This window comes from Salarias fasciatus, chromosome 14 (genome assembly GCF_902148845.1).
Source record: "Salarias fasciatus chromosome 14, fSalaFa1.1, whole genome shotgun sequence".
Classification (NCBI taxonomy): domain Eukaryota; kingdom Metazoa; phylum Chordata; class Actinopteri; order Blenniiformes; family Blenniidae; genus Salarias; species Salarias fasciatus.
The window spans coordinates 25972263-25996107 of NC_043758.1; the positions used below are offsets into that span (position 1 = coordinate 25972263).

At 40.6% G+C, this 23845-nt stretch overlaps 1 protein-coding gene across 1 annotated transcript; it reads left to right on the forward strand.

Annotated features, from left to right (window-relative positions):
• Positions 1–14145: 14145 nt before the first annotated feature.
• kcnj13 (potassium inwardly rectifying channel subfamily J member 13) lies at positions 14146–20881 on the forward strand. Its single transcript, XM_030108379.1, has 3 exons — positions 14146–14413; positions 18496–19032; positions 20322–20881. The coding sequence occupies exons 2-3, from the start codon at positions 18516–18518 to the stop codon at positions 20879–20881; spliced, it is 1077 nt and encodes a 358-aa protein (XP_029964239.1). The 5' UTR covers positions 14146–14413; positions 18496–18515.
• The last annotated feature ends 2964 nt before the right edge of the window (positions 20882–23845 follow it).

Below are 23845 nucleotides of genomic sequence, written 5' to 3' on the forward strand. Positions count from 1 at the left end.
AGGCCCAGTGGGCCGAAACGTTGCGCCAGTAAAACACGCAATTTAAGTTTCATTTTCAATTTTTTTCATATTTGCGCTCCTTATTTCAGTTTGTGCCTTATACCAGCATTTTCCTCGTGATTTTTCTGAGAATTCGGCCGAGTTCAATAAGGCAAATAACCAGAAATGGTCCGTGTTTCATCGCAAAAAGCGCAGCGGCCGTGTGTGCTTTTTTGACACTCAACAGGAGCATGGTGTGGGACTCTCCGGGCACCCGTAGAGATCCGGCTGGGATCGCTGGGGCAAGGTGCTCAACCCCAGGAAGGTCCATGCATTCCCTGTCCCCGGCTGGGGGCAGGATTACATTGATCCTTCTGGCTTTTTTGGTTTTAAGCAGGAGCTGTCAGAAAAGTTAACACAGGGATAACTGGCTTGTAGCGGCCAAGCGTTCATAGCGACGTCACTTTTTGATCATTTGATGTCGGCTCTTCCCATCATTGTGAAGCAGAATTCACCAAGCGTTGGATTGTTCACCCACTAATAGGGAATGTGAGCTGCGATCAGACCGTCATGAGACAGGTTTCTTTTACTCTACTGATGATGTGTTGTTGCAATAGTAATCCTGCTCATTACAGAGCCAGTGAGCAACGAACTTTCAAAATAACAAGAAAAAAACAGCGTTAACGCCTGATAAAATAATTGTTGGCATTAAGGAAGCAGTGCGTTAACATGTTAACAACATTAATAATCCCTTAACATGCCCAGCCCTAGTTTTTGTTAAGCCACTGAAGTAAGCACAATGAATGGATTTTGCGTGTTATGTTCTATCCAACATAATCCTTGATGTGGAGTGTACTAAATCGTGTTTCATGTGCTCAAGCAATATCACGTTTGTGATACAACACAACAAGGTCAAGTCCAACACTTTAGCAGATCAGATTTCAAGACATGCTTGTTTACAGTTGGTATTAACTTGATTTTAAAAAGTAATGACGTTGGTTCATTAGTAATTTAAGATAAAGGTGAACTACTTCAAAGACGTGCCTATGGCATTTATAAATCAGACAGAAGTCTTGTTCTTTCCCTTCCCAAAGCCAAAGACACAGCAGGAGTGGTGCCTGTGGTTAAAACAGTGTTGTTTGCTCCATTCCCAGCTACATGCGTCTGCTCAAAGGTAAGGCTATGCTCAGCTAATGGCATAGCGGTAGCTCGTGAGCAAGGCTATATGACCAAGACACTCATATATAAAAAACGGGATATCAAAGTTATGGTTCCAATTAGCGATTATGATACATATATATATGTGTATATATATATATATATATATATATATATATATATATATATATATATATATATATATATATATATATATATATATATACATAAGTCAACATCCTCCTGAAGCATACAAGTGTCCCGATCTACATCAACAGGATTCATTAACCTTTAGCCTTGGGGCACACTGTTCGTTTAGCTAGTTAACTAGCTAACCTAACCTTAACACTCTTATGGAGGATGTGGACACAGATAAACATTTTAGCAATACTAGACTAGCATAAGATAACTTACCAGACAGTGCAAAAGCATGACTGGTCCACAAAGCTGTGTTTGTTGCATTTGAGCCAGAGGTGGGGTTTCTCTAATTTTCCCATTGGCCGGTATGCTAACATATGAATATCTTGTGGTACAACACATAGACAACTCCACATGATTTCAATGAAGTGTCTCTCTGGATATTTCTCAAGAGTTCAAGGTCTCCAATGGCATCAAGGTGAAGTCATAAGATTCATGTTTCTTGTACATCCTGTGAAGAACGGCTTGTCTAAGTGGTCGGGTGAGTACACATTGCTCTGTGGCTTTCAATGACTGCTGATGTCTATTGTCTGTGAATCTATTCAAGGAAGCAGAAAGCCTCCAGAGTACATTCAAGCTTTCACAAGTGTTTTCCTGCTGCAGCCGAGGACAAACGTGGTCAGTTTTTAAAGGAACAACCTGAGGCCTCGTTTACATGACAATGTTTTCAAGTGAAAGCAAAACCTTTCCATGACAACGGTGCTCAGAGCCGCTAAAAGCGCAACTCTTAGTGAGGGAAAATGTAACTTTTTGAAAACGCTCGGGTTCCAGCTCCATGGGAAGAAAATACAACTTTTCTGAAATGCTGCAGTAAAGCAAGGTAATTCGATTTGTATGGCACCATTCAAACACAAGACAATTCAAAACGCTTTACATGAAATGACATGAAAATCATAGGAACAAGACACCAGCAAACAAAAAAAAAAACCAAAAAAACGACTAAAGGCAGTTAAAAGAGGACAATAAATATGGAAGAAGTTGAAAATGAAACTAATAAAAAGGCATTTGGAAAAGGCATTTTGCATTTTTCAGCACATGGATAGTTCTTTTGCACATTCGTGTCATGACTCCCAGCTCTGGGACTTTGTAGTCTTATAGTTGAGATACCACAGTAACAGCAATCCAACTTCATTGTCTGTTCATACGGATGTCTGTGTATTCTACATCGTTAATATTTATATCGTCTTGTATTATGCATGCGCGTGTGTGTGTGTGTGTGTGTGTGTGTGGTTTCATTACAAAAACGAACAACAGTGCCAACTAATATCTGAAAAATACAGATGTCGGAGCTGCATTATGACGTTGTCTTTGCTACTTTCTGTAGCCTCTTTCATGTTACAGACTGAATGAGGCGACGCAGACTTCCTTCTACTGGCGGTCTGAGCTCTCAGTGGCGTTCCTCTCATGTCTCTCCGGGGTCGTGCCTCCTGCACGTCTTCTTGGCCCTGGTCCGGCCCGGTGAGCTCTGCCTCTTGTCTTCTGAGGCTTACAGAGCGACTCCTCACTCATGTCGCAGTCGGAGTGTCTGGACCTGCCGTGGTAATCGTCCCCGTCCCTCCTCTTGGATTTGGCTTCGTGTCGCTGGTACGAGGGTCTGAGCGGCTTGTCGGACTTGTACACGTGTCTCTCCACAAAATGTCAAAGTGCTGCTTTTCAGAGAGAATGAAGAGGTGCTGCTATAGGTTTTTTTTTCTGTTTTTCTTTAAGTAGAGTCTTTGAGAGATTGCATTATATTATTAATACTACAATAAAAAAGATAATCAGTTGAAGCTGGAGTGCTTACAACTTGGAATTATTTCCAACTATTTGAATACTACAACTTAAAAAGAGACCTTGTAGTTATGTTTTGTTTTTCTGTACAAAAAAAACATTGTTTCTGTAATTATTTAATTCCAGTGGTTTTTAAGGTTATCTGTTTTCATTGAGTGTCATTTTGGGCATAATAAAGTATGTTAAGTAACCTCTTAAAGCCATATGAATGTGTGTTTTTGGTAGGACGCATATTTTGTTTTAAATCTGCATTTTCCATCTTGTCCAGAGGAGGCAAACTACAAGTAAAGTAAGATTTTAAGACATTTTTCAGTCAGCTCCAGGTATTGTTTGTGCGTCTTGAGGTTAAGCCTTGTTTTTAGAATTTAAAATGTAATCACTGAGCTGGTTAGCGTTAACAACCAGGCTGTAGGTTCAGGGTCGTCTAATACAGACAGAGACACATGCACATCACTGCGGTTCCACACATTTCCACATCGCCCTCTGTTTAGATTTCTGCTTCAACTTTAACTGGTATATTAACAATGTTCAGTTAGAATGCAGCCCTGTGATGAATTAGCAACCTGTCCAGGGTGTAACCTGACCTCACCCAAAGTTAGTCATAGATAGTTGAGTTTGGGTGTGTTTTTTTTTTTTTTTTTTTTTTGTTTTTTCTGAAGTAATTACTAAAGTGAGTGATTGTCAGATAAGTCTAAAAAGGTTACAGCTGTGCCTGATCTCTCCTAATCATAACCACTAAGTCCTGGAGGATATGTTTTTAATACATTCCTGCTTCAACACGCAGGATTTTACAGATGGTCTGTCATCAGGCTTTATGCTAGAGTAGAAAAACATGCATTAATGTGGCGCTCCAGGACCAAGACTGTCTACGTCTGCCCTAAAAGTGCCTCTTTAACCCAACATACTTTCGCAGCCCTGTTGGATTCGGACCTTTTGGTCTCCAGTAGAGTTCATGGAGAGAATAAAACAAGAATACATACACACACGCCTACAGATACAAGCAGCAATATCACAATTTCAGTCAACAGAGAGGATAAATATCCAGAAGCAGCTTGGCCTCCCAGCAGGAAGCATTGATTTCACACAGAAAAAGGGTATGTTATTGTTACTTACTCTGGATTTTCTCTCTTCAAGTAGCCAGTAAGTATGTTCTCTGTGTTACTGTTTCGCCTCTCATCTCCACACTTTCCATTCTCGTCTTCGCTGCCTTGCAGAAATCAATAACCTTCGTCTGGTCGGCAGAACTCGCTCGGATAAAGTGAGGCTGCTCCAGTGTTTGATTTAACAAAAAAAAAAATTATATATATACATGTGTCTCTTTTTAATGCAACACTGGAGTGCTACACACAGTGTACTAGATGCTGTTCACTCAACCACATAAATGGATGGGGAGTAGAGCAAAATCCCTGCACTGGTTGTGAAGCTTCATTCCATGTGTATAAAAACAAACTTTAACATCCCTATGTTTGGATTACACAAAAAAAAAATGTAAACAGTATAGTGAACAGCCATGATTATTCTACTTGTAACTTGTAAAAAGTGAATTCCATCACAACAATTGATCAGAATAATAAATCTGTCCACATTTTATCTTTAAATTTGTGATTTTGCTTCTTCTCAATCAGGTTGAAGCCTCCATTTGTTGAAAAATTGAGGTGCAGTGGATGTTGGTTGTGTCTGTCTTGAAACCACAAACACCTGCACAGAGAGCAACACGCTATAAACAACAATGGAAGGCCACAGACAACATGGACAGATGACGAAGCTATATTAATATCACAGGTCACTCTCAAATATAAAACTAGCAACTCCCAGGAGAATGTGGACTGGGAGTTACGCTACTATGGAATCCGCCATTGTTGTTATTGTCCATCTACTCACGCATGTGCAGAAGACCTATTTACTACGGCAGTAGTGGGCATGTGCAGTGGCGGCGTTTGAGAAAAGGACCATTTTTGAAAAGTTTCACCTCCAAAAGTTATGTTTTCAGTGGCTCCGACACTGTCACATAAACTGACCCCGAAAAAGCAACAAAAGTTGACTGTTTATTACTTGAAATCATTGTTGTGATAACAGGGCCTTTAGAAATAACTTATCCATTAACACTGCTGGTTTTGGCAAAAGACGCAAAAACGGGGACAGCTGCTCTTGTAACATTTATGTGCATGAAATAAAGTACAAACTAATTAAACTAAGAACACTTAGGGAAACTAAGTACAGTAAGAACCTGGACGTGGTTTTATGCTTTACCTCCACCATCACGCCAGTGTTTGACCAAAATGAAAGCTGTTTTCTGATTGTTGCCTTATCTTCTGCGTTCACAGTTGGTGAGTATCAATAACATGGAGAGTTATTTTGTATATTTTGGTTGCAGCAGAAGCCTGAAAGAAACAACTGAAAGAAGAGCCACAACGATGCAATTTTCCACTTTTAAGTCAAAATCTACTTGTGTTCAGGCATGAAAAGTACGTTGTTGTATTTCATGGACTTTTAGTAAACAGAATAAGAGTGACAGCTCTCGAAGAAATGAGTTATGAAGAGGAAAAGAAACTCTTTGTCTGTCATACTGGTGTTCAAGGACTTTTTTTTTCCCCCGATGGCACTGTTGCAGCATTCTGTTGTCACACAGTGACATCTAGTGGTCCCAGATGGTATCTGATCCGTATTCTATGATGTATAAGTTGCCTCTGAACATCAGCCACATAGACAGCCAAAACAAAGTGACTTATAGTCTGGAAAATACAGCATGAGAGATTCAAACACTTTTATGTAAAAACACATCACTGGTAATCACTAGTTGTTCTCATTCTGGATCTTCATTTTGTCAGTTTAGATTAGTTAAAAGTTAGCAAAAAAGACATATTAAAGCCATTACCAAGCGTAATCATCAGAACTAGATTGTACCATTTTAATGTCAGTGAAGAGCTACACAGCATATCTACCATTACATCTGTTAGTTATCCCGTATGTGCTGCATTATGAGGTCAAATGAAAGGTCACGAAACCCCTTGCTGTAAACTAGTGTGTTGGGTGACCTTGCTCTGAACAGACTTGGTGAACAGCTCCATCTCCTGGTAGAACAGCTTCATCACTCAACCCCATTGAATCCAAATCCAACTGGTCGTCTAACCCTAACCCTAACCTATGGAGGAAATCTGTTGGACTGTTTTTACTTGAAACATTTTGGTGGTTTATTGAAATAAATTTGTGAATATGGGTTTCCTCCATCAACCTGATATTTTTGGTCCACATAAACACACGGGCGACACTGAAGGTTAATCACTACCTGCATCCTGCTTTTGAGAGGTTTTTACTTGAACTGTTTTTAAGGAGTCACAGTGAAGTCAGTCTGCTTCACAATAAATCTGTGGTCTAATGTCAGATCTATTTTTTCCCCCGTGATTAAGCTGTTTGGATCCTCAGGTAATGAAAACTTTCACTCTTCTCGTGATAGAGAGAAGCAACTCATTTGAAATATTGTCTTTATATTCAGTCTGTTGCAGTTCAATACCAAAACATTTTTGTTTTAAATCATTCCACATGCTTTTCAAAGTCAGAAACTTGTTTTTCTGAAAAATATTTAAAAGTTTTGTCATTAATGTATCCATTTTTATTTGAGAGAAAGAGAGCAAACTATATTATAAATATAGTATATTATACAAATATATATAAATATTTGTTTTAAAAAGGCATTTTTATTTTTCTGACCCCCAGAATTCCCATCCAGCTGCTGCTTTCCCCCCGAGGCTCTCTGGCGCCCCCCAGTGGAGTCCGACCCACTATGGCTTTCTGATGCCAATGAAAACTAAGATATATTTTTCACATTTTCACTCAATTTGAAACAAAAAAAGCAAGGGTCTGAGTTCACAAGACGCACAATAAATACAGCAAGAGAAAAAGGGAGCAGATTTTAAAATGTCTCGTTGGAATGCAAGAAATGATCATAAAGGAAATATGGATTTAAGACTTTAGATAATAGTTTTGGATGTGAACAATGGTACAATTCTCAGAGCTTTAATAAGTGAATAAGCCCATATCTGTTATGCTGCAATCAATTAAACACACACACACACACACACACACACACACAGACACACACACACACATATATACATACACATATATATATATATATATGATTAATTAGCTAGTTAGTTTTCAAGAGGCTTTCTCCTTGTTTCTCTTGCCAGATCTCAATCAATCAATCAATCAATTTATTTTTGTATAGCCCAGTATCACAACAACAGTTGCCTCAGAGGGCTTCAAGATGTTACATTGGTCGGTCAAAGTAAAAACAGTGAATAAGCATAATGGTAATATGTCAATATTTACAGTAACGAGACAGAACGAAGCAACCACCGCCTTCGACCCTCACATCCGGCAAGAAAAAACTCCAAAAACCCAGTGGGAAAAGAAGAAATCTTGGGGAGAACCACAGTATGGAGGGATCCCTCTCCCAGGGACGGACAGCTTTGGCAACAGCTAGCATGAGACAATAAGAAGTAAAGCCTAGGACTATGTTGAGGACAGTCCGTTGGACGGTCCAGCACAAGAACCACGGATCCCAGCAGTAGAACCGAAGCCAGTCCACGGGCAGGACCGACAGGGGTGTCCTCCCGGTCCGGACGGAGCTTGTTCATAGGCCCTCGTAATAGTGGAGTCAGCAACTGAAACTGGAGAAGACTCCCCCTCGAAGGGGGGGACAACAGGTGAAAAGCAATGAACGGACTAAAGGGAATAACATTCAGACATTAGAGGAGGACAGGGCTCAGTGCACCGTACTTCCCACAGCATTCTAGCTCCTAGGGCAGCTTTGTGGATACTTAACTGTTTAAACTAGTATTTAGTTAGTATAGTTTAGTTTAGTTTAATTTAGTTTGGTTTAGTTTAATTTTGTTTAGTGTACTTTGGTTTGGTTTAGTTTAGTTTGGTTTGGTTTGGTTTGGTTTGGTTTAGTTTGGTTTAGTTTAGTTTAGTTTAGTTTAGTTTACTGTAGTTTGGTTTGGTTTACTTTAGTTTGGTTTAGTTTAGTTTAATTTAGAATCCCTAGCTGACCTGATCATAGGCTGCATCGAAGAGAAACGTCTTGAGCCTAACCTTAACCTTAGATCTGACAACCTTTGTGAAGTTATCACTTTCTTAAATGAACAGCTCTGATGCAGCGATCACATCTGGGATCATTTCTATCAGACCCGATGAGCCCGAGCTCAACATAAGGTATAAAACCAACATCAACTTGGCTTGTAAGCTTCACTCTCAAACCAAACTTTAAACCTTAAATGCATGTGAAAGACGGGGTCCTGTATTTTAGTCCCCTCCATGTGGATTTGAATAAACACCGTCACCAGGAATTAGCATGTTTTCCTTCTGCATATATGACAGATCACCTGGAACTTTAGTCTAAAAACATGTATCTTTGGGTAATTAGTGACTCTGAGATGAGTGAATGTTTGTTTGCGATTATTTGTGTTGTGTATTGGGTATACAAAATAGATGGAGAGGAAGTCTTCACAAGTTAGAATACTTAGATTTGTGTGTGTTCGTTGGGGATTGAAAGAGAAATCATGTAGCATTATGCTCTTTCACAATGTTTAAGACACAGTTACTGATTCCATGTTTCTTTTCCGCTATGAACAGTCACATTTAGAGTTTATTCTCCAAACAAAGAAGTCTGTTAGTTTCAGTGTGGTCCTGCATTGTGAGTGTTTTTAGCTTGTTCTGCAGTATATGTGAGCAGAAAGCCAATGAATGCAACCTTGCTACACAGTCCCAGTGAAATGCTTTATGTCCAGTTTGGTTGGTTACAAGAAGAAAGGAGTCGATAAGACACAAAGGAACAGGCAGTCTCATGTCCCTGCATGTGCTCGAGACTTTCCTTTCATTTGCCCCCTTGGAGAAAAACTACACAAGCAATGAGAGGGTGTGAGGGGAGCGAGCGGGGCAGTGGAAAAGTGAGGGGTGACACATTTCCCAGCAGTAGGTGAATGATCCATCTCTCAGTCTTCAGACTAATGAGAGAGAACGAAGGCAAAGTCACAGTGAAGCAGTTTCATACGCTGCAGCCGGAGGGGCCACACCAGTGTCCAGCACTGCACCGGACTGACTGGAAACTGCTGAATTTACTGTCGGGACGACTCATTGTTGCCACGTATGTCACTGTCTACTGCATCAAAACACACTCAGTGCACTAACTTCTCCTGTTAATTAGCGGAAGTTGAAAAAAACTCATCCTCATCCACCGCTCTGGAGCAGAATGAAGTCTACCATCTTTAACATGTTTCCCAAATTAGACTAAATGTCAGAGTTGAGTCTGTATATCAGATTAAACATTGTGACCTCCAAATTTAAACTATTCGTGTGATACAACAATATTTCATGAGAAAACACATCATTTTTACATTTTTGTTTCAGGAAAGTTTTGCGCTTATGCAGCAAAGTTTCGAATACGATGTTCGTGGCATGCCAGGACACTAGTTGGCCCTGTTGTTTATTTCTGTAATAAAGATCATGTGTGCAGAGAACAGCTGTTGTTGTTTCTTTCAAAAAAATAAAAACTTTTACGCTGCACTCATTCCTCAACATAATTTTATTTAAAATGAAGAAAAACAAATGATTGTCTGACCTACAGATCATTTCTCCTGTCCTCAGGGAAGGCCTGCACCACATATTAAGAACCACTCTTGTATTGTGAGTTAATATTAAACAAAACCATACATCGCAGTGACCCATAAGTGGCGCTGAGTCCTTTGTGTCATGTCACCTAGCTATTCATTTACTATTATTTTGCAGATTCCTGCTTTGGTATGTTTGGTATATGGAACCAGTCCATCCACTTGTGCTTGACTTCACTGTAATGTTATGTCCAGTCAGCGATTGAGGAAGGTATCTTTCTTATAGGCCAACAGGAAGAATGAGGAAAAGAGCCTCTTGGGAACCACTGCATCATCTGGACTGGATATGTTGTCCCTGACTAACTCAGAACTCCAGAGGAATGCAGCTGCTGGATGAGTCGGGATAGAAATGTAAGTTTGATCGACCTGATCTGCTGTGATCATCAATCAGATTTGTAATATCCTATAGGAAATAAAGTCTAAACTCTGGAAAAACTGCTGGTTGGACTCACAGACGCAATAACTGGGCTGCCCTGCTGTTTCAGGGTGTAAAGATCAGTGCTGACATTCAGTCATGTGGCTCCACTGTTGTTCCGTTCCCAGCTAAGAATGTTTCACTCATTCTGGATATTCATTGGGATGAATTCATAATAATCAACAAGGTTGGTTTGAACTTTCGTCTCGTGTGTGTTCACAAGTCAATCTGAAATCTCAATAGCGGTGTGTTTTAAAGGCAGGAAAATGTCAACATGCACTTGAGGAAAGTGTGTGGAGTTCAAATAGAGAGCAGGAGATGCCTGACCTTCAGCCAGTGTGGATGTTACTGCAGCTTTCAGCCCGGGGCTGCTGTCATCTGATGTTTGGAGTCTTTTGGGTCAGCAAAGGTGGAAAAGTCATTGCTCATCTGATCCAGACTGCTCTTACAAATACAGCAAAAAAAAAAAACTCAATTTTCCTCAGAGTGGGGACTGCTCTTTGCCTTCCACATAAACAAAAACAATGTAGAAAAATAAATAAAGCCCACACTGTGCACCAGGTCATGTCAATCTGATGCAGTAATGGAACATTTGCTCTGGAAATCATTGTAGCAGCAGCCTGAAGAATTTTAAGCATAACTTTAATTGTCTGCTGCAGAACAACATGTCAAATTCATCAGGTGGATGAGAACATTTATTAATCATTATCACAGCTTTATTTGTCTCAACTTCAGCATGAAGACAACTGAGCTGCTTTTTGGATTTTTCTCAGATTTTAGAGGACAAACATTTATGTTGTAGTTGCTTTTGGTTATTGTATTTGAATCACTTCACTTCATTTTTATCCTGACCACTGTGTTCCTCCCATTTCTGAATGTCTGGGTCCAGTTCACAGTTCCAAAGTCTTTACTGTGTACATGCGTGCGTACATGTGTGCTTGTGTTGCATTCCGACAGGTTGGTCAGGTATTTTGGGGAGGGAGGGGGTGTTGTTGCTTGGTTTATTGGTTTTCAGTTGGTCGGTTGGTTGGCTGGTCGATTGGTCAGTAGGTCGGTCGGTCAGTCAGTCAGCTGGTTGGTCAGTTGGTTGGTCGGTCACTTGGTTAGTTGGTCAAGACACGTGTTTGGGCTCCAAAGACCTGGCAGGTCTTTCCTCAGGCCCCACAGCCAAAGTTGGACATGTGGGTTCATTCAATTCATGGTGGGATTAACCTGACAACTAAAGGCAAAGACCTGTTTTATACAGTATGTGCCCACCACTTAGTAGTGAACTGCTTCTCTACTTGATGTCAGAATAATAAAGGACACGAAGACATCACCTCACAGCAAACATGGTGCCAACTGTTCACCTGACACCAGAGGATGTAACTTTGAAAATTTTAATAGCATTTATAATGTGTTGTTAATAATCTTTAACAACCCTTTTATTTGTTCAACAGCAGATTGCGCATGAGTGTGTTCCAGTTCTGAGTCGTGTGGTCAGGCAGACAGAGAAACGTGTACAATAACAGAAAGCCCCCAAAAAAATTACAACAAATATTGACATCCATGTACTACAATTATGATTTCTGTATGATTCTAATCGTTTCTATTATTGCACATTTAATTATTTAAATGATTCGATGTGCAGAAATCTTAGTTCTTGGTCAAACACTGAGACTGCCACGTGAGCTGAATCTCACCTCAGGCTACACATTCCCAAACTGGCTTTGCTTTCTCGCTGATTTTGGACTCTTGTTATTAGAAATCCTGACTTTTCATCTATAAATGAATGGATTTCAGTATATTTATAATATAAGAGAGGTAATGATAGTTCAACTAAACTTTCAACATGCTTTATTTGACTTCTGTATATTTTTGAATGGATGAGTTAATGGACATTTATGAATGGCTGCAGTAGTAACATCCATGTTTGTCCTGACTGTATGACTGACTGTAGGAGTTATATCGCAGGTTTCTACTGGTCTCATATCTGTGATGGGGACTTTACTGCTGGTTGGACTGACAGAACCAATAACTGCGCTGCCCTGCTGTTTCAGGGTGTAAAGATCAGTGCTGACATTCAGTCATGTGGCTCCACTGTTGTGCCGTTCCCAGTTAAGAAGCGCTCCTTGACCACTCGGCTAATGTCTTACTCATTCTGGATATTCATTGAGAATTCATAATAATCAACAAGGTTGGTTTGAACTTTCGTCTCTTGTGTGTTCACAAGTCAATCTGAAATCTCAATAGCACTGTGTTTTAAGGCAGGAAAATATCAACGTGCGCTTCAGCAAAGTGTGTTCAGTTCAAATAGAGAGCTCAAGAGATGCCTGACCTTCAGCCAGTGTGGATGTTACTGCAGCTTTCAGCCCGGGGCTGCTGTCATCTGATGTTTGGAGTCTTTTGGGTCAGCAAAGGTGGAAAAGTCATTGCTCATCTGATCCAGACTGCTCTTACAAATACAGTTGTTAAAAAAAAAAAAAAAAAATCCTCAGAGTGAGTGGGGACTGCTGTTTGCCTTCCACATAAAAAAATAGTAAAACCAGTCCACACTTTGTATCAGGTCACATCAGTCAGTTTGTCTTGTAAATCATTGCAACAGCAGCCAAAACAAAGAATTTCTCCTGGACACCTCCAGGACAACATGCTGAATTAGGACAAGAACAGCGATCAGTTTTTTTCGCACAACTTGTTCATGACTGAGCAGGTTTTGTGGGATTTTAGAGGATTTAGAGGAGCACTTATTTCATGATTAATTGATCCTGGTAAAACATGAATGGAAACTTCTTTGTGGTGGAAAATGGACATTCATAACATTGTCTAAATCACTTTTTGTCGCATTGCGTTCATGAAGTGCTTTATGAATAAAGTCTGTTTGGGTCATTGTTGGTTGATTATTTTTAGTTGCTATTTTTTTCAAATGTTTGGTTGTTTAGTTGTTTTTTCATTGGTTAGTTGCTTTTTTTTTTTTTAGTTACTTCAATGTCAATTTCATTTATATGGAATATTTAGAAAGAGGCCTTTGACCAGCTGCAGTGCTTTCCAGCACGGAACAGTCAAAACAGAACAACAGCAATCAAAACAGGGCAATTTCTTTTTTTGTTTATTGGGTGTCACATTTTAAAAACCTGTTTCAGCTTGTTTACAATTTGATGCTAAAGTTTGAGAATATGTACCATGGGTCAAAAACAGTCTGGTTGTTTCGTATTACTCCTGGTGAGAGTACTCTGCACCGTTTTTGGATGATTTGAATCATGAGGTGCCATTACAGATGATTAGGCTGAAAAAGAACTCGAAAAACGACAGTTACAATCTGTATAAATTCAAATTTCCATTTAAGAATATCAACGGAGTATGTATCAATACAGGTAAAACATAATTTTGAGAACATATTTGTACTTTACTGACATTCATTCAGAACATTTGATACATGTACTTTTCAGATTTTTTTTTAATATAACAACATAGCACCAAATTGTTTTCCCAACCTGCTGCTTCTAAGCTCACAGAAAAAAAATTGAGGCAATAATTGAAAGAATGTCACTTTTATAGTAGCTTTTTGTCATTTTTTGAAAAAGCGCAGCAGCTTGCTCCCCTCAGTATGCTGATTTATCTACAATATTAAAGAATAAGAAACACCGGTACCAACAAATGATAATTAAGTCACATCTTTTCAGAAAGCTGGAACTAACATCAAAGGTTTCAACAACTTTCAGATGACTCCATTGTGTTTTTCCACATTTGTGGGTCTGAGAAGTCTCTATTTCACACATCCATGCAGCGTCTTCTCAGTAGACCCGAAGGCTCGCCGCAGCAGCTGCAGGACGCCAACTGGCAACAAGCAGCTCTTTGAATGAACTGTGACAAGGTGTTGTTCGTGCCCCTCCTTCCCTCCCTCCCTCTGTCTTCTGTCTTCCGGGAACACTAATAGGCTTCATACAGAGTAATGTGACCAATTGAATCATCCTCGCCCGGAGCTGGAAGCCACAGATTGGAGGAGCGAGAGAGCGCCACGCTCAGTCCGGGCTCCCACACCAAGAAAAATCTCTCTGGGGGCAACGCTTTATTGCCCTTCTGCTCTGCTCTGGGATTTTAAATCTCCAAAGACCGAGTGGCACTCTCTCCACTTGGCCTCGGCCCCTCTTTTTCTTTCCCCCCCACTTGGTGGATTTCAGTCCAGTCCAGCTCTTAGGTGAAAAGGTCAGAGGGGCCCCGTGTTCAGACCTGACTGCGGCTTGAGGTGAGTACAATCTCAAGCATTGTGGTGGCGAATTGGTGATCAGCTGGGATCCGATCAGTGCCGGGAAAGAAGAGACAGAAGAAGAAGAAGCTGAGTCAGTAATACCAAACAGCGTTCATCAGATGACTTCAGTTACACGGCCTCTGTAGGTTTCCGTAATTACAATAACGGTAGTTATTTTATACCAGGAAAAACTGGCTCTGAACACGTGTGTGACAGAGTCAGAATGAAAGAGGTGAACAGCTGCAGACTTACATAAACTTCTCCGCACCCCTCTAAGCTGCCAATAAAGACACGTTTCTTCAAACTTGTAGTCTGAGCTGTGAGATAAGCAGGAGAGACCCGGCAGAAGAGCACACAGAAAATCTCAGTTTCAAGACGCATTAATAGACACAACACGGAAAGGACGACGAGTCATTATCGTGACATGACGCCAGTAAAGTCTAAATACTCCTGCAGCCCGCAGAGGACCTCACGCTGCTCGTAGGTTTTTACACAAAGTCCTGTTTGTTTGCATCATCATACGACAGAGCTGCTCACAGAAAGAAACAACTGTCTTATTTTGTTTGTTGTATGGGTTCAATCGCTTCTTTGCTGTTCCAAAAGCAAATCTGAGGTTTTGCATCACAAATATGTGATGTACACATGACAAAAGGCAAAAATCTTTCTCCGCTTTGGATCAGTTGTATTCCGAACTCATGGAACTTACTGGGACATAGTTGGTTTTCTTCACATTGGAACCAGAAATTATTGTAGGAGTGCCTCAGTCATCAGAGAGAACAATAAACACACAATTTACAATATTACAGGCCTGTAAACTGATTGGCTTGGATAAAAGAATATCTTTTGAGGCAAAATTCCTTAGCTGTGTTGGTTAAGTCAGCTGTAAGCCTGAAATATAATGTATTTCATATGATATTTATATTATGGTAGTTTTCTTGGTGAACTTTTATCATGAAACTGTGTTAGAAAGTGTTGCTGCTTTCATTGTTGCTCCATTTTGAGAAAATATTATCCTGAGGGAGCAGCAGAAACCACAAACACGGCGGTCCTTCATGGAAAAACCCCTTCAACATCCAGAGATGAGGATCCACTGCCAACACCAGTGTCTCTACACAGTCCCAAACCACACAATTCAGCAAAGAAATCTACATTTGTTGACTATATGTGTGGGTCACTTAGCTGTCACTCCAGCATGGATTAATCCACTTGTGACAAGACTCAGGCCTTCTGCACATCATCCTCGCAACAGCCTCTACATTAGCTGCTCAGAATGAAGCTAATGTAGTTTTCATGCTGAGCCACTAGTGGGCGATGTTGTTTGTTTTTGTAATGAAGCCACACAAACACACATGCAGAAAACAACACACTATGAACATTAACACTGGCGAGTATAGAAGAAATTAATATGGACAGATAATCTAGTTGGATTGCTGTTATGGGTGACTCTCAACTACAAAATTACCAAGTCCCTGGAGAATCTGAACTGAGACGAGGCTGACTCGGAATGCTTTCCAAAGCTTCCTTGGTAGCCATTTTCAAAAAGTCAAGTTTTCAACATGTCCGAGCATTGTTGTTGTGTGAACAGACACCCAAAACCCAATGAGTGTTCTCTGTTTTCACTTGAAAACATTGTCATGTAGACGGGGCTTTAGTGATGTTGTCCTTAAACCATTTAAAGGATTTATATAACTGGGAAATGTGTAAGAAGTTCATCACAGTGCCATAAACCAACATGGAGACCCAGAACAGTACAGAAGATGGCAGTAAAGATCGCTGCCTGATTGCTAACCAAATAGCTTTACCATCAAAGCCACACCATGAGAATAAGATCAGGAGAATAAAATGAAGCCTTTGAGTGCAACAGCCTGACGAAAAACGCATTAATCAAATTCAGAGTTCAAATTGCTGTGAAAATTTCCATTTGTTCAGAATGTATTTTGTGGGAAAGTGTTTGAATGTAAACATTTTCAGTATGTACTTTACACTAAAAGTTTGAATTGTTTATGATATGTGTTAATGAGTTTACTGATCAGGTCCCAGAGAGATCAAACTGTATATGGCCATTGAACTACAATGAGATGTATACCTCTGATCTATGGTAATGCAATCTCACATCCTCATCCAATCGGACACTTGCACTGCTGCAAATGGGAGTAGTTTCAAAGTATACAGAAACAAAACACATTTAACAGAGTCACACTGACATGTTCACACTGAACATGTGAACCAAAAACGAACACCTTGAGCATGTTTTTTTGGCTTCAACCAGAACAAACAACCACACAGTACGTGACTTTTCAGTTTCCAGCTTGGCTAAACTCTGTCCCGAGCTGTCAGACATGAAGCTGATGGTGATGCCATTGCTAATTTTTGAAGTTCTCATGTTGAAATGGCTGAAGTGGTGATTGGCTGACCCAGTGACGACAGGCGGACTGACGTCCTCACGTCTTGAGCAGCCAGGACCTGGCTCAGCACGTGGCTCTCATGTGACAACCTTGATGAATGTTATCATGCTGCTGTTTCCTCCAGCCTCAGCACAAAGACCGGACCTTTAACCGAATTAGCCTCACATTCACTCTGCACACTCATCTCTGCCACGTCAAGTTATTGGAAAGCAGCCCTGAAACACATTGCGGTTGCACACCATCAAAAAAGTTCAGATTGAATGAGCACAATAATGATTTGCTAACAATGTGGCTACTAGCATACATTGTGGGGTTTTTTTGGGTTTTTTTTTTTTTTTTTTTTTAAGTGAGTGTATTAAAAGTTCCCTGTATCTACATGAAGAGAAGCTGCAGGTGCTGAACAAATGCATGGCCTCAGTGATGGTAAATGTATATTGTAATTGGCAAGCAAGGCAAGTGGAGAGCCATGCAGTGCAGTAAGTTTAACGCTCCCCACAGATGAAAGACGCATTCCTACTCAGCATGTCGCTGTGTTCCTCAGACAGATTCCCAGCTGGGACCTGCTCTAATCTCCTGGCAACAATATTGACATAGAAATAGAAACTCCGGAGAGGACAGGACTCTAGCTGTCTGCCTGTCCGCGACTGCCTGCACATACATCTGCTAAATTAGACACATGGTGATTCTGTAGATACAGCTTAGTTTACAGATTCGAAGTCTCACATAGAGCTTAAAACGACCAGGTCGATGAGTGAAAGGTCTAACAGAATGTCACTTTTGTTTATTTGGAGTCACTGAATAACGCTATCTTGGAATTCTTATGCGGGGCATAGTTCACATTGATTACTAAACCAGTTTAACAGAAAAACTAGCAAAATCAAACTAGGGATCAACATATTTCATTGTGTGAAAAACTGAAGTATTCAAACATGTTCATTATGCTCTTTTACAAAATAAATACAAATAAATATCAGAGATAAATACTAAGATAACTGAGCTAACTAGCTAGCTACATTAGCATAAGGAGGACTTCATTAATCAATCGTTTAAAAATAAAGTTCCACGCTAATTTTTCCAAGCCTTTCTTGATAAAATACTATAATTTTTTAATGTATGAGCTCATAACTTTGATAATATTTTGCTGAAAACAAAGCTGAGCAGAATAAATCAGACAGTTGGATGCTAGCTGTCACTATTAGCTTTCACATCTGCTAATTGTCTTCAGCCATTTTTATTTGATGAGTAAAACCTTATTAGAAATGGTGTGGTGGTGGAGGACGTACTTTATCAGATGATATAAAATACATGTCAATAGTATGTTGTAAAAACCTACTTGGCTGAAAAGAAGAATGCAAAAACACTTATTTTGACAACACTCTGGAATCAGACCCTGGTATTTCTTTTTCACTACCTTTTTTAATCACCTTTATTCTGCTTTGAGTTACATTTGATTTCTGAAGGACGTTAAGTGAACAGAAATTGGTTAAGTTAGCTGAATTTAACTGATAACTTGTATTAGTTTATAGCATGTAGAAAATTCATGTGCTTTTTATTCATATGCATATTGTATTTCCACAGGATAGATGGATGGATGGCTGGATAGATGGATGGATGGATGGATGGACGGATGCAAATGTTTTGATGGTGATGCTGTCTGTTATATTCTGATTTCAGGAGAATCCTCACCTTCAACCATGACGACCAAATCCAACAGCAGTGTTCTGGGTTGCAAGGCGTCCTCCTCTCCTCTCTTGTCGTCTCCACCTCGCCAGCGCTTGGTCACCAAAGACGGACACTGTGCTCTGCGCCCCCCTCTGGGCCCACCGGGCTCTTGGCGTGGGGCCGCAGGGAGAGCCTGGCTACTGGCCCTGCAGGACCTGTGGGGGCTGCTGGTGGGTCTGCGCTGGAGATGGGTCCTCTTGGCCTTCTGTCTGTCCTTCCTGGCTCACTGGCTGCTGTTTGCCTGCCTGTGGTACTTGCTTGCCCATCTCAACGGGGACTTGGCCGTGCAGGATCACGACGCCCCCCCACAGGGCCACGTGGTTTGCGTCAAATATATAACAAGCTTCACCGCTGCCTTTTCCTTCTCTCTGGAGACACAGCTGACCATCGGTTATGGCACCATGTTCCCCAGTGGAGACTGTCCCAGCGCCATAGCACTGCTGGCAGTGCAAATGCTGCTGGGCCTCATGTTGGAAGCATTCATAACAGGTACGACCATAAAGACTCAAATCACAGCTTTAGCGAGAGATGAAAAGGCCCGTAACTCAATGTATTGGGCGTATGTGCAAGTTGTCTGTCAATGTGCTCATCCTTTTCTGACAGTCTTCCAACCACTTCACTTTAGTGTTGTAAACTAAAAGCCCTCATGGTTAAATCCAGAACCCTCTCCTGAACTCTGAGCCAGAGAGAGAAAAGAATTGTCATAACTGTCATAATGACAGGCTGATCACATCAACACTGGGTAGAGCAAACGATTTTCACGAAGGAATGAAACATTGAGGAAGCAGGAAACAGTGAGTGTTTCAAGGCTTCTGCTGAAGACAAATTGTGACATCTACTGGAAATCTTTTGGAATTGCATCCATTTTGGCATGAACTGAGAAGACACTGGGTGGAAACAGTAGCTGCAGAACTTACAGTTTTCATATTTACTCTTTTGTAAAGAGTATATTGTGAAAATGCACCAATTTAAAATGACAACTCGATGTGTTGCTATGATGGAAAAAGATGTCTTGTTCCATCATTCTTCACGTTGTCATGATCACAGTGTGTGCTGTTAAAAATGTGACTGGGCTTCACTCATGTAGCGATTTTCCACTGTTTAGCTGCCCCCACAGCACTCGTTCGTCACATTCACCCACACCAATGGAGGAGGCTGCCATAGACTTCACACTATCCATCTATTTTATCAATGTAGGATTCAGTGTCTCGCTCAGAAACACTCAGTCATGTGGACAGATAGGTGATCAAACCTACAAGTTTACCTTCCAGTTGCAAGACTACCCGCCTGGAACCATGGAATAAATTTCTTATCTTCTTATAACAGACATTTTATTGAAGTATTTAGGGATTCTTTGGTAAAGCTTCATTCTGAATATTTCTGGTTTCTTTTAACAAGGCAATTTAGACAAAGTAGACTTTGTTTTCAGGGGATTTACCAAATAGTCTTGTTGCTCATTCCTTCAGCTTCAGCTGATCTTTGTGATTTTGTGGATGAGCCTTCATTGCTTCTTCACATGCTGCTTTGATCTCCAACCCAACCAATTATTTTTTTGTTTGTTTGTTTTTAAGTCCAGAGATGGGAATCTTAACTATTATCTATTGCAATAAAATCTAAATTCCAAAGGTCTTTTAGTGTCAGAACACCAGACAGTCATGTTGACCTTTACAATTTTTTTCAAATGCTTCCCAGAAGCAGATTTCCTGCTGAGATCAGGGGCTTTACAGATAAAGGATCCTCAGTATGTTGTATTAAGGTCTCATTGTCTTACCCTTCAGGTGCATTCGTAGCCAAGATTGCGCGTCCCCAGAAGCGAGCAGGAGCCATCCAGCTGAGCCCACAGGCGGTGGTGGGGCAACACGCGGGCCAGAAATGCCTCATGTTTCGAGCCATCAACCTGCTGCACCGACCTCTGGTGGACGTGAAGGTGAGCGCTGTGCTCTACGAGGAGCATGAAGGCCAGGCTCTGCACCAGACCTCTTTGGACTTCCACTTGGACCACCTGGGCCAGCAACCATGCCCCTTCTTCATTTTCCCACTCACCTTTTACCACCCCCTGGACCGCCGGAGCCCCCTCTATCCAGCTCTGTGTGAGGGCACATCCAACCATTTCGAGCTGGTGGTCTTCCTGTCGGCCTTGCAGGAGGGCACTGGCGACTCGTGCCAGAAGAGAACCTCCTACCTGCGCCAGGAAATCCAGTTTGACCGTCGCTTTGTCCCCGCCTTGGGGCTGGATGCCCGGGGGAGGTACATGGTGAGCACCCACCACTTTGACACAACTCACTCCAAGGAGTGTGTGGTGCAGATCAACGGTGACGGCAACGACAACATGGAGTGAAGAAGCTGAAAGAGGGGTGGGGGTGGGGCTCTCATGGAGGGAAATTTCTGATGCAGGCAGATGTTTTTATGAGGAGGTAATTGCATGAGTGAATTCAGTTGATATTTTAGTTTTGAGCCCCGTTTACACAATTGTTTGAAGTGAAAATGCAGAATTTTTGCATTTTTTCCATTTTCGCTTGAAAACCTTGACGTGTTAATGGTGGATTAGTTCCATTTTGATTCCATTGTAACGCCATGTTGTTCACCAAAAGGTGCCTTGAGTAATTCACTGTAGGTCAGGGATCTCCAACACTGGTCTTGGAGGTTCTGTCTTACATATTTTGGGTCGCTGTCTGCTTAAATTCACTTGAATCCGATGATTATGAATCACCAAGCTCTTAAGAAAACCAAATCAGGAAACACTCCATTGTGACGAGATGTGTTACAACAGGTAGAGACTTAAAACATACAGGACAGAACTGAAGACCTCTGCTGTAAGTAAATGATCCTGATGATCTTAAAGGCTCCAGAAATGTATTCATACCTGCAGAGGGTCAGATTTACGGCAAAATTTAGTAAAATATTTGTGTAATTTTGTAATTACAGAGAATTTGAATGTGGTTAAATGACTTTTCCAGGGAGTTCTAATATTGTGTGAAGTTTTGGAATTTGGAATCGAGGAGGGGGTCTGGACGTCCTTCACGATGAGGATACAGGTTAGAATATCCGTAGTGCGGATATTTGGATCCACCCGCTGACCGTGTTCCCCACCACCATATTGGAATACTTTGCTAAACTATTAGCTTTATAAATACAAGGTGAGTTTTTAGACTTGAGGAGACTGAGTTGTCTATTTTCCAAGTGGGTATGTAAACAGCAAGTTCAACACTAAGAGGATTGAAAGTGCTGCTAAAGGAAGTGAAGAGTCTGCTGACATCTGTATATATAAATATATATAAAAAGGAGGGGCATTCACACTGCTGATCAATTATTTCTCAACTGTTCATGTTAGAAAACTGAAGGGTTAATCAGCACCAGCTGACAATCGCAGCGGCTGCAGGTGAGAAACAAAGCCTCCTGGAACAAACACTTCACTATTAGGCTGACCATGATTTACGCCTCAGTAGTGACTGATACGTTTATACTGACTGCTGATTGATTTGTAGCTTTAGCCTTGAGAATAAATCATGACCGAAATCATTGCACAAAGCACAAACATGTATAATGTTCAATTTCTTCAATGATATATGTGTGTAGATGTAGGAAAGGAATCTAGGAGGAGTAGTCAACATGTGTTTGCATTTGGACTTTTTCCCCTTTAAAGACTTATGATATAATAACAGTCCCTAAATCCTTTATATCAATGGTTCCCAGCACTTTTCTTAGAGTAAACCAAAGAGACCCTGATTTACTTTTAATCATTGCAATAAACCCAAGCACACACTCTCCTGAAACCCGAGTTGGGAACCACTGATCTTCATGTTTTAGGAGAAAATCATGTAGCATCTTCAGACATATGTGAGGAAATGTTCCACAAGCTGTGATTTGTGACGCACGAGATCTCAGCATATCTCACATGCTTCGGTGCCTTTGTACAGTGTACATTACATGAAATAAATATTTTCGAAACAAAGACGTGCAAAGTGAGATGATTCAGTGTGTTGTTGGCATTGTGAGGCCCAGTGGACGTGTGCATCCAGGCTCTTCGACACACAATATATTCAGATTCAGAAATGAAAACGCAAAATCTGGTGCAAGTATTGATCTTAATGTCCATAAAGTATATGGAAATTTACCAAGGAATCAGAACTCTTATTCAGTATCAGTTTTCTTTATCCTTTATTGCAATCAAGTTAAACATTTCCATTCCAACAGGGAGTAGAACAACACAATATCTTTACAAGTGCCCAAAAATATATTTCACTGACTTTTTATATTTGGCAACTTATAAGTCTCTAATAAAACAAATAACAATATAGACTATTTTATTCATGAAAAAATACATATTCCATTTTCACAACAACAGCTGGAGAAGGTATGTGATGCATACAGTAGTTTGTTATCCGACAACCAGAACATGCTACAACTTAAATCCATTAATTCAGACAAGATGGAAAAACAACCAGAAACACAAACTGAGTCTCTCGGTTAGCAAAGCTGTGATCAGAGTTTCTTAGCTTTCTCAGACCTGTCAGTGAATTTTAGGCTCCTCACAACAGATTTCAGTCATTTCTTCATCTGAAAGTTCAGTTTTATTTTTGAAAATGTCGAACGTGAAGAAAAGCTAACAAACTCTGACTCAGGCTGCACTCGAGGTGAGAGCAGAGCAGATTCTGGAAGTGAATGTCAACCTCACATGTGTTTGATAAGCTGAACATGTTACGAATGTGCAGCACATTTCTTCCAAAGGTTAGTAACACTGCACACTAACAACAACAAAAAAGAACAGATGTAAGTGTGAGAGCATCTCGTCCTCGTCTTCTGGCTCACACGGCGACTGACTGTGGTCCACTGGTACTTTACAGGAAATCTAACAATTGTGCAGAAATAGATATTTTGAAAGAAGCACTTTCTCTTACGCTCATCAAGCTTTGCATAAGGTGGGAAGTGGAAAGCACGGCTGTCCAAGGTTCAAAATGTAGTAGCATCTCCTTCAACCGTAACCGTAGACTTGAATTAAGTTAAACCGTGTAGTTGGGAAGGATAATTTTTGCTGTAGTTTGTGAATAAGCAGACATTGTCTCAGATCTTAAAACTGCAATTCGAGGGTGGAAATGAACTGCAAATGATGAAATTAACACAGGATATCAAAGAAAAATATGTGATTGGAATGAAAAGGAGTAAGTGCTTTGCCACAATAGAGGCCATAATGGAGCTTCAGCTCATTTATGAAACAAAAATTTGCTCAAAATGTAAGTTCTGATTGAATTTAAGACAGAGTCACACCATCAGTACAAGCACCACATCTAAAGGAACATAGATG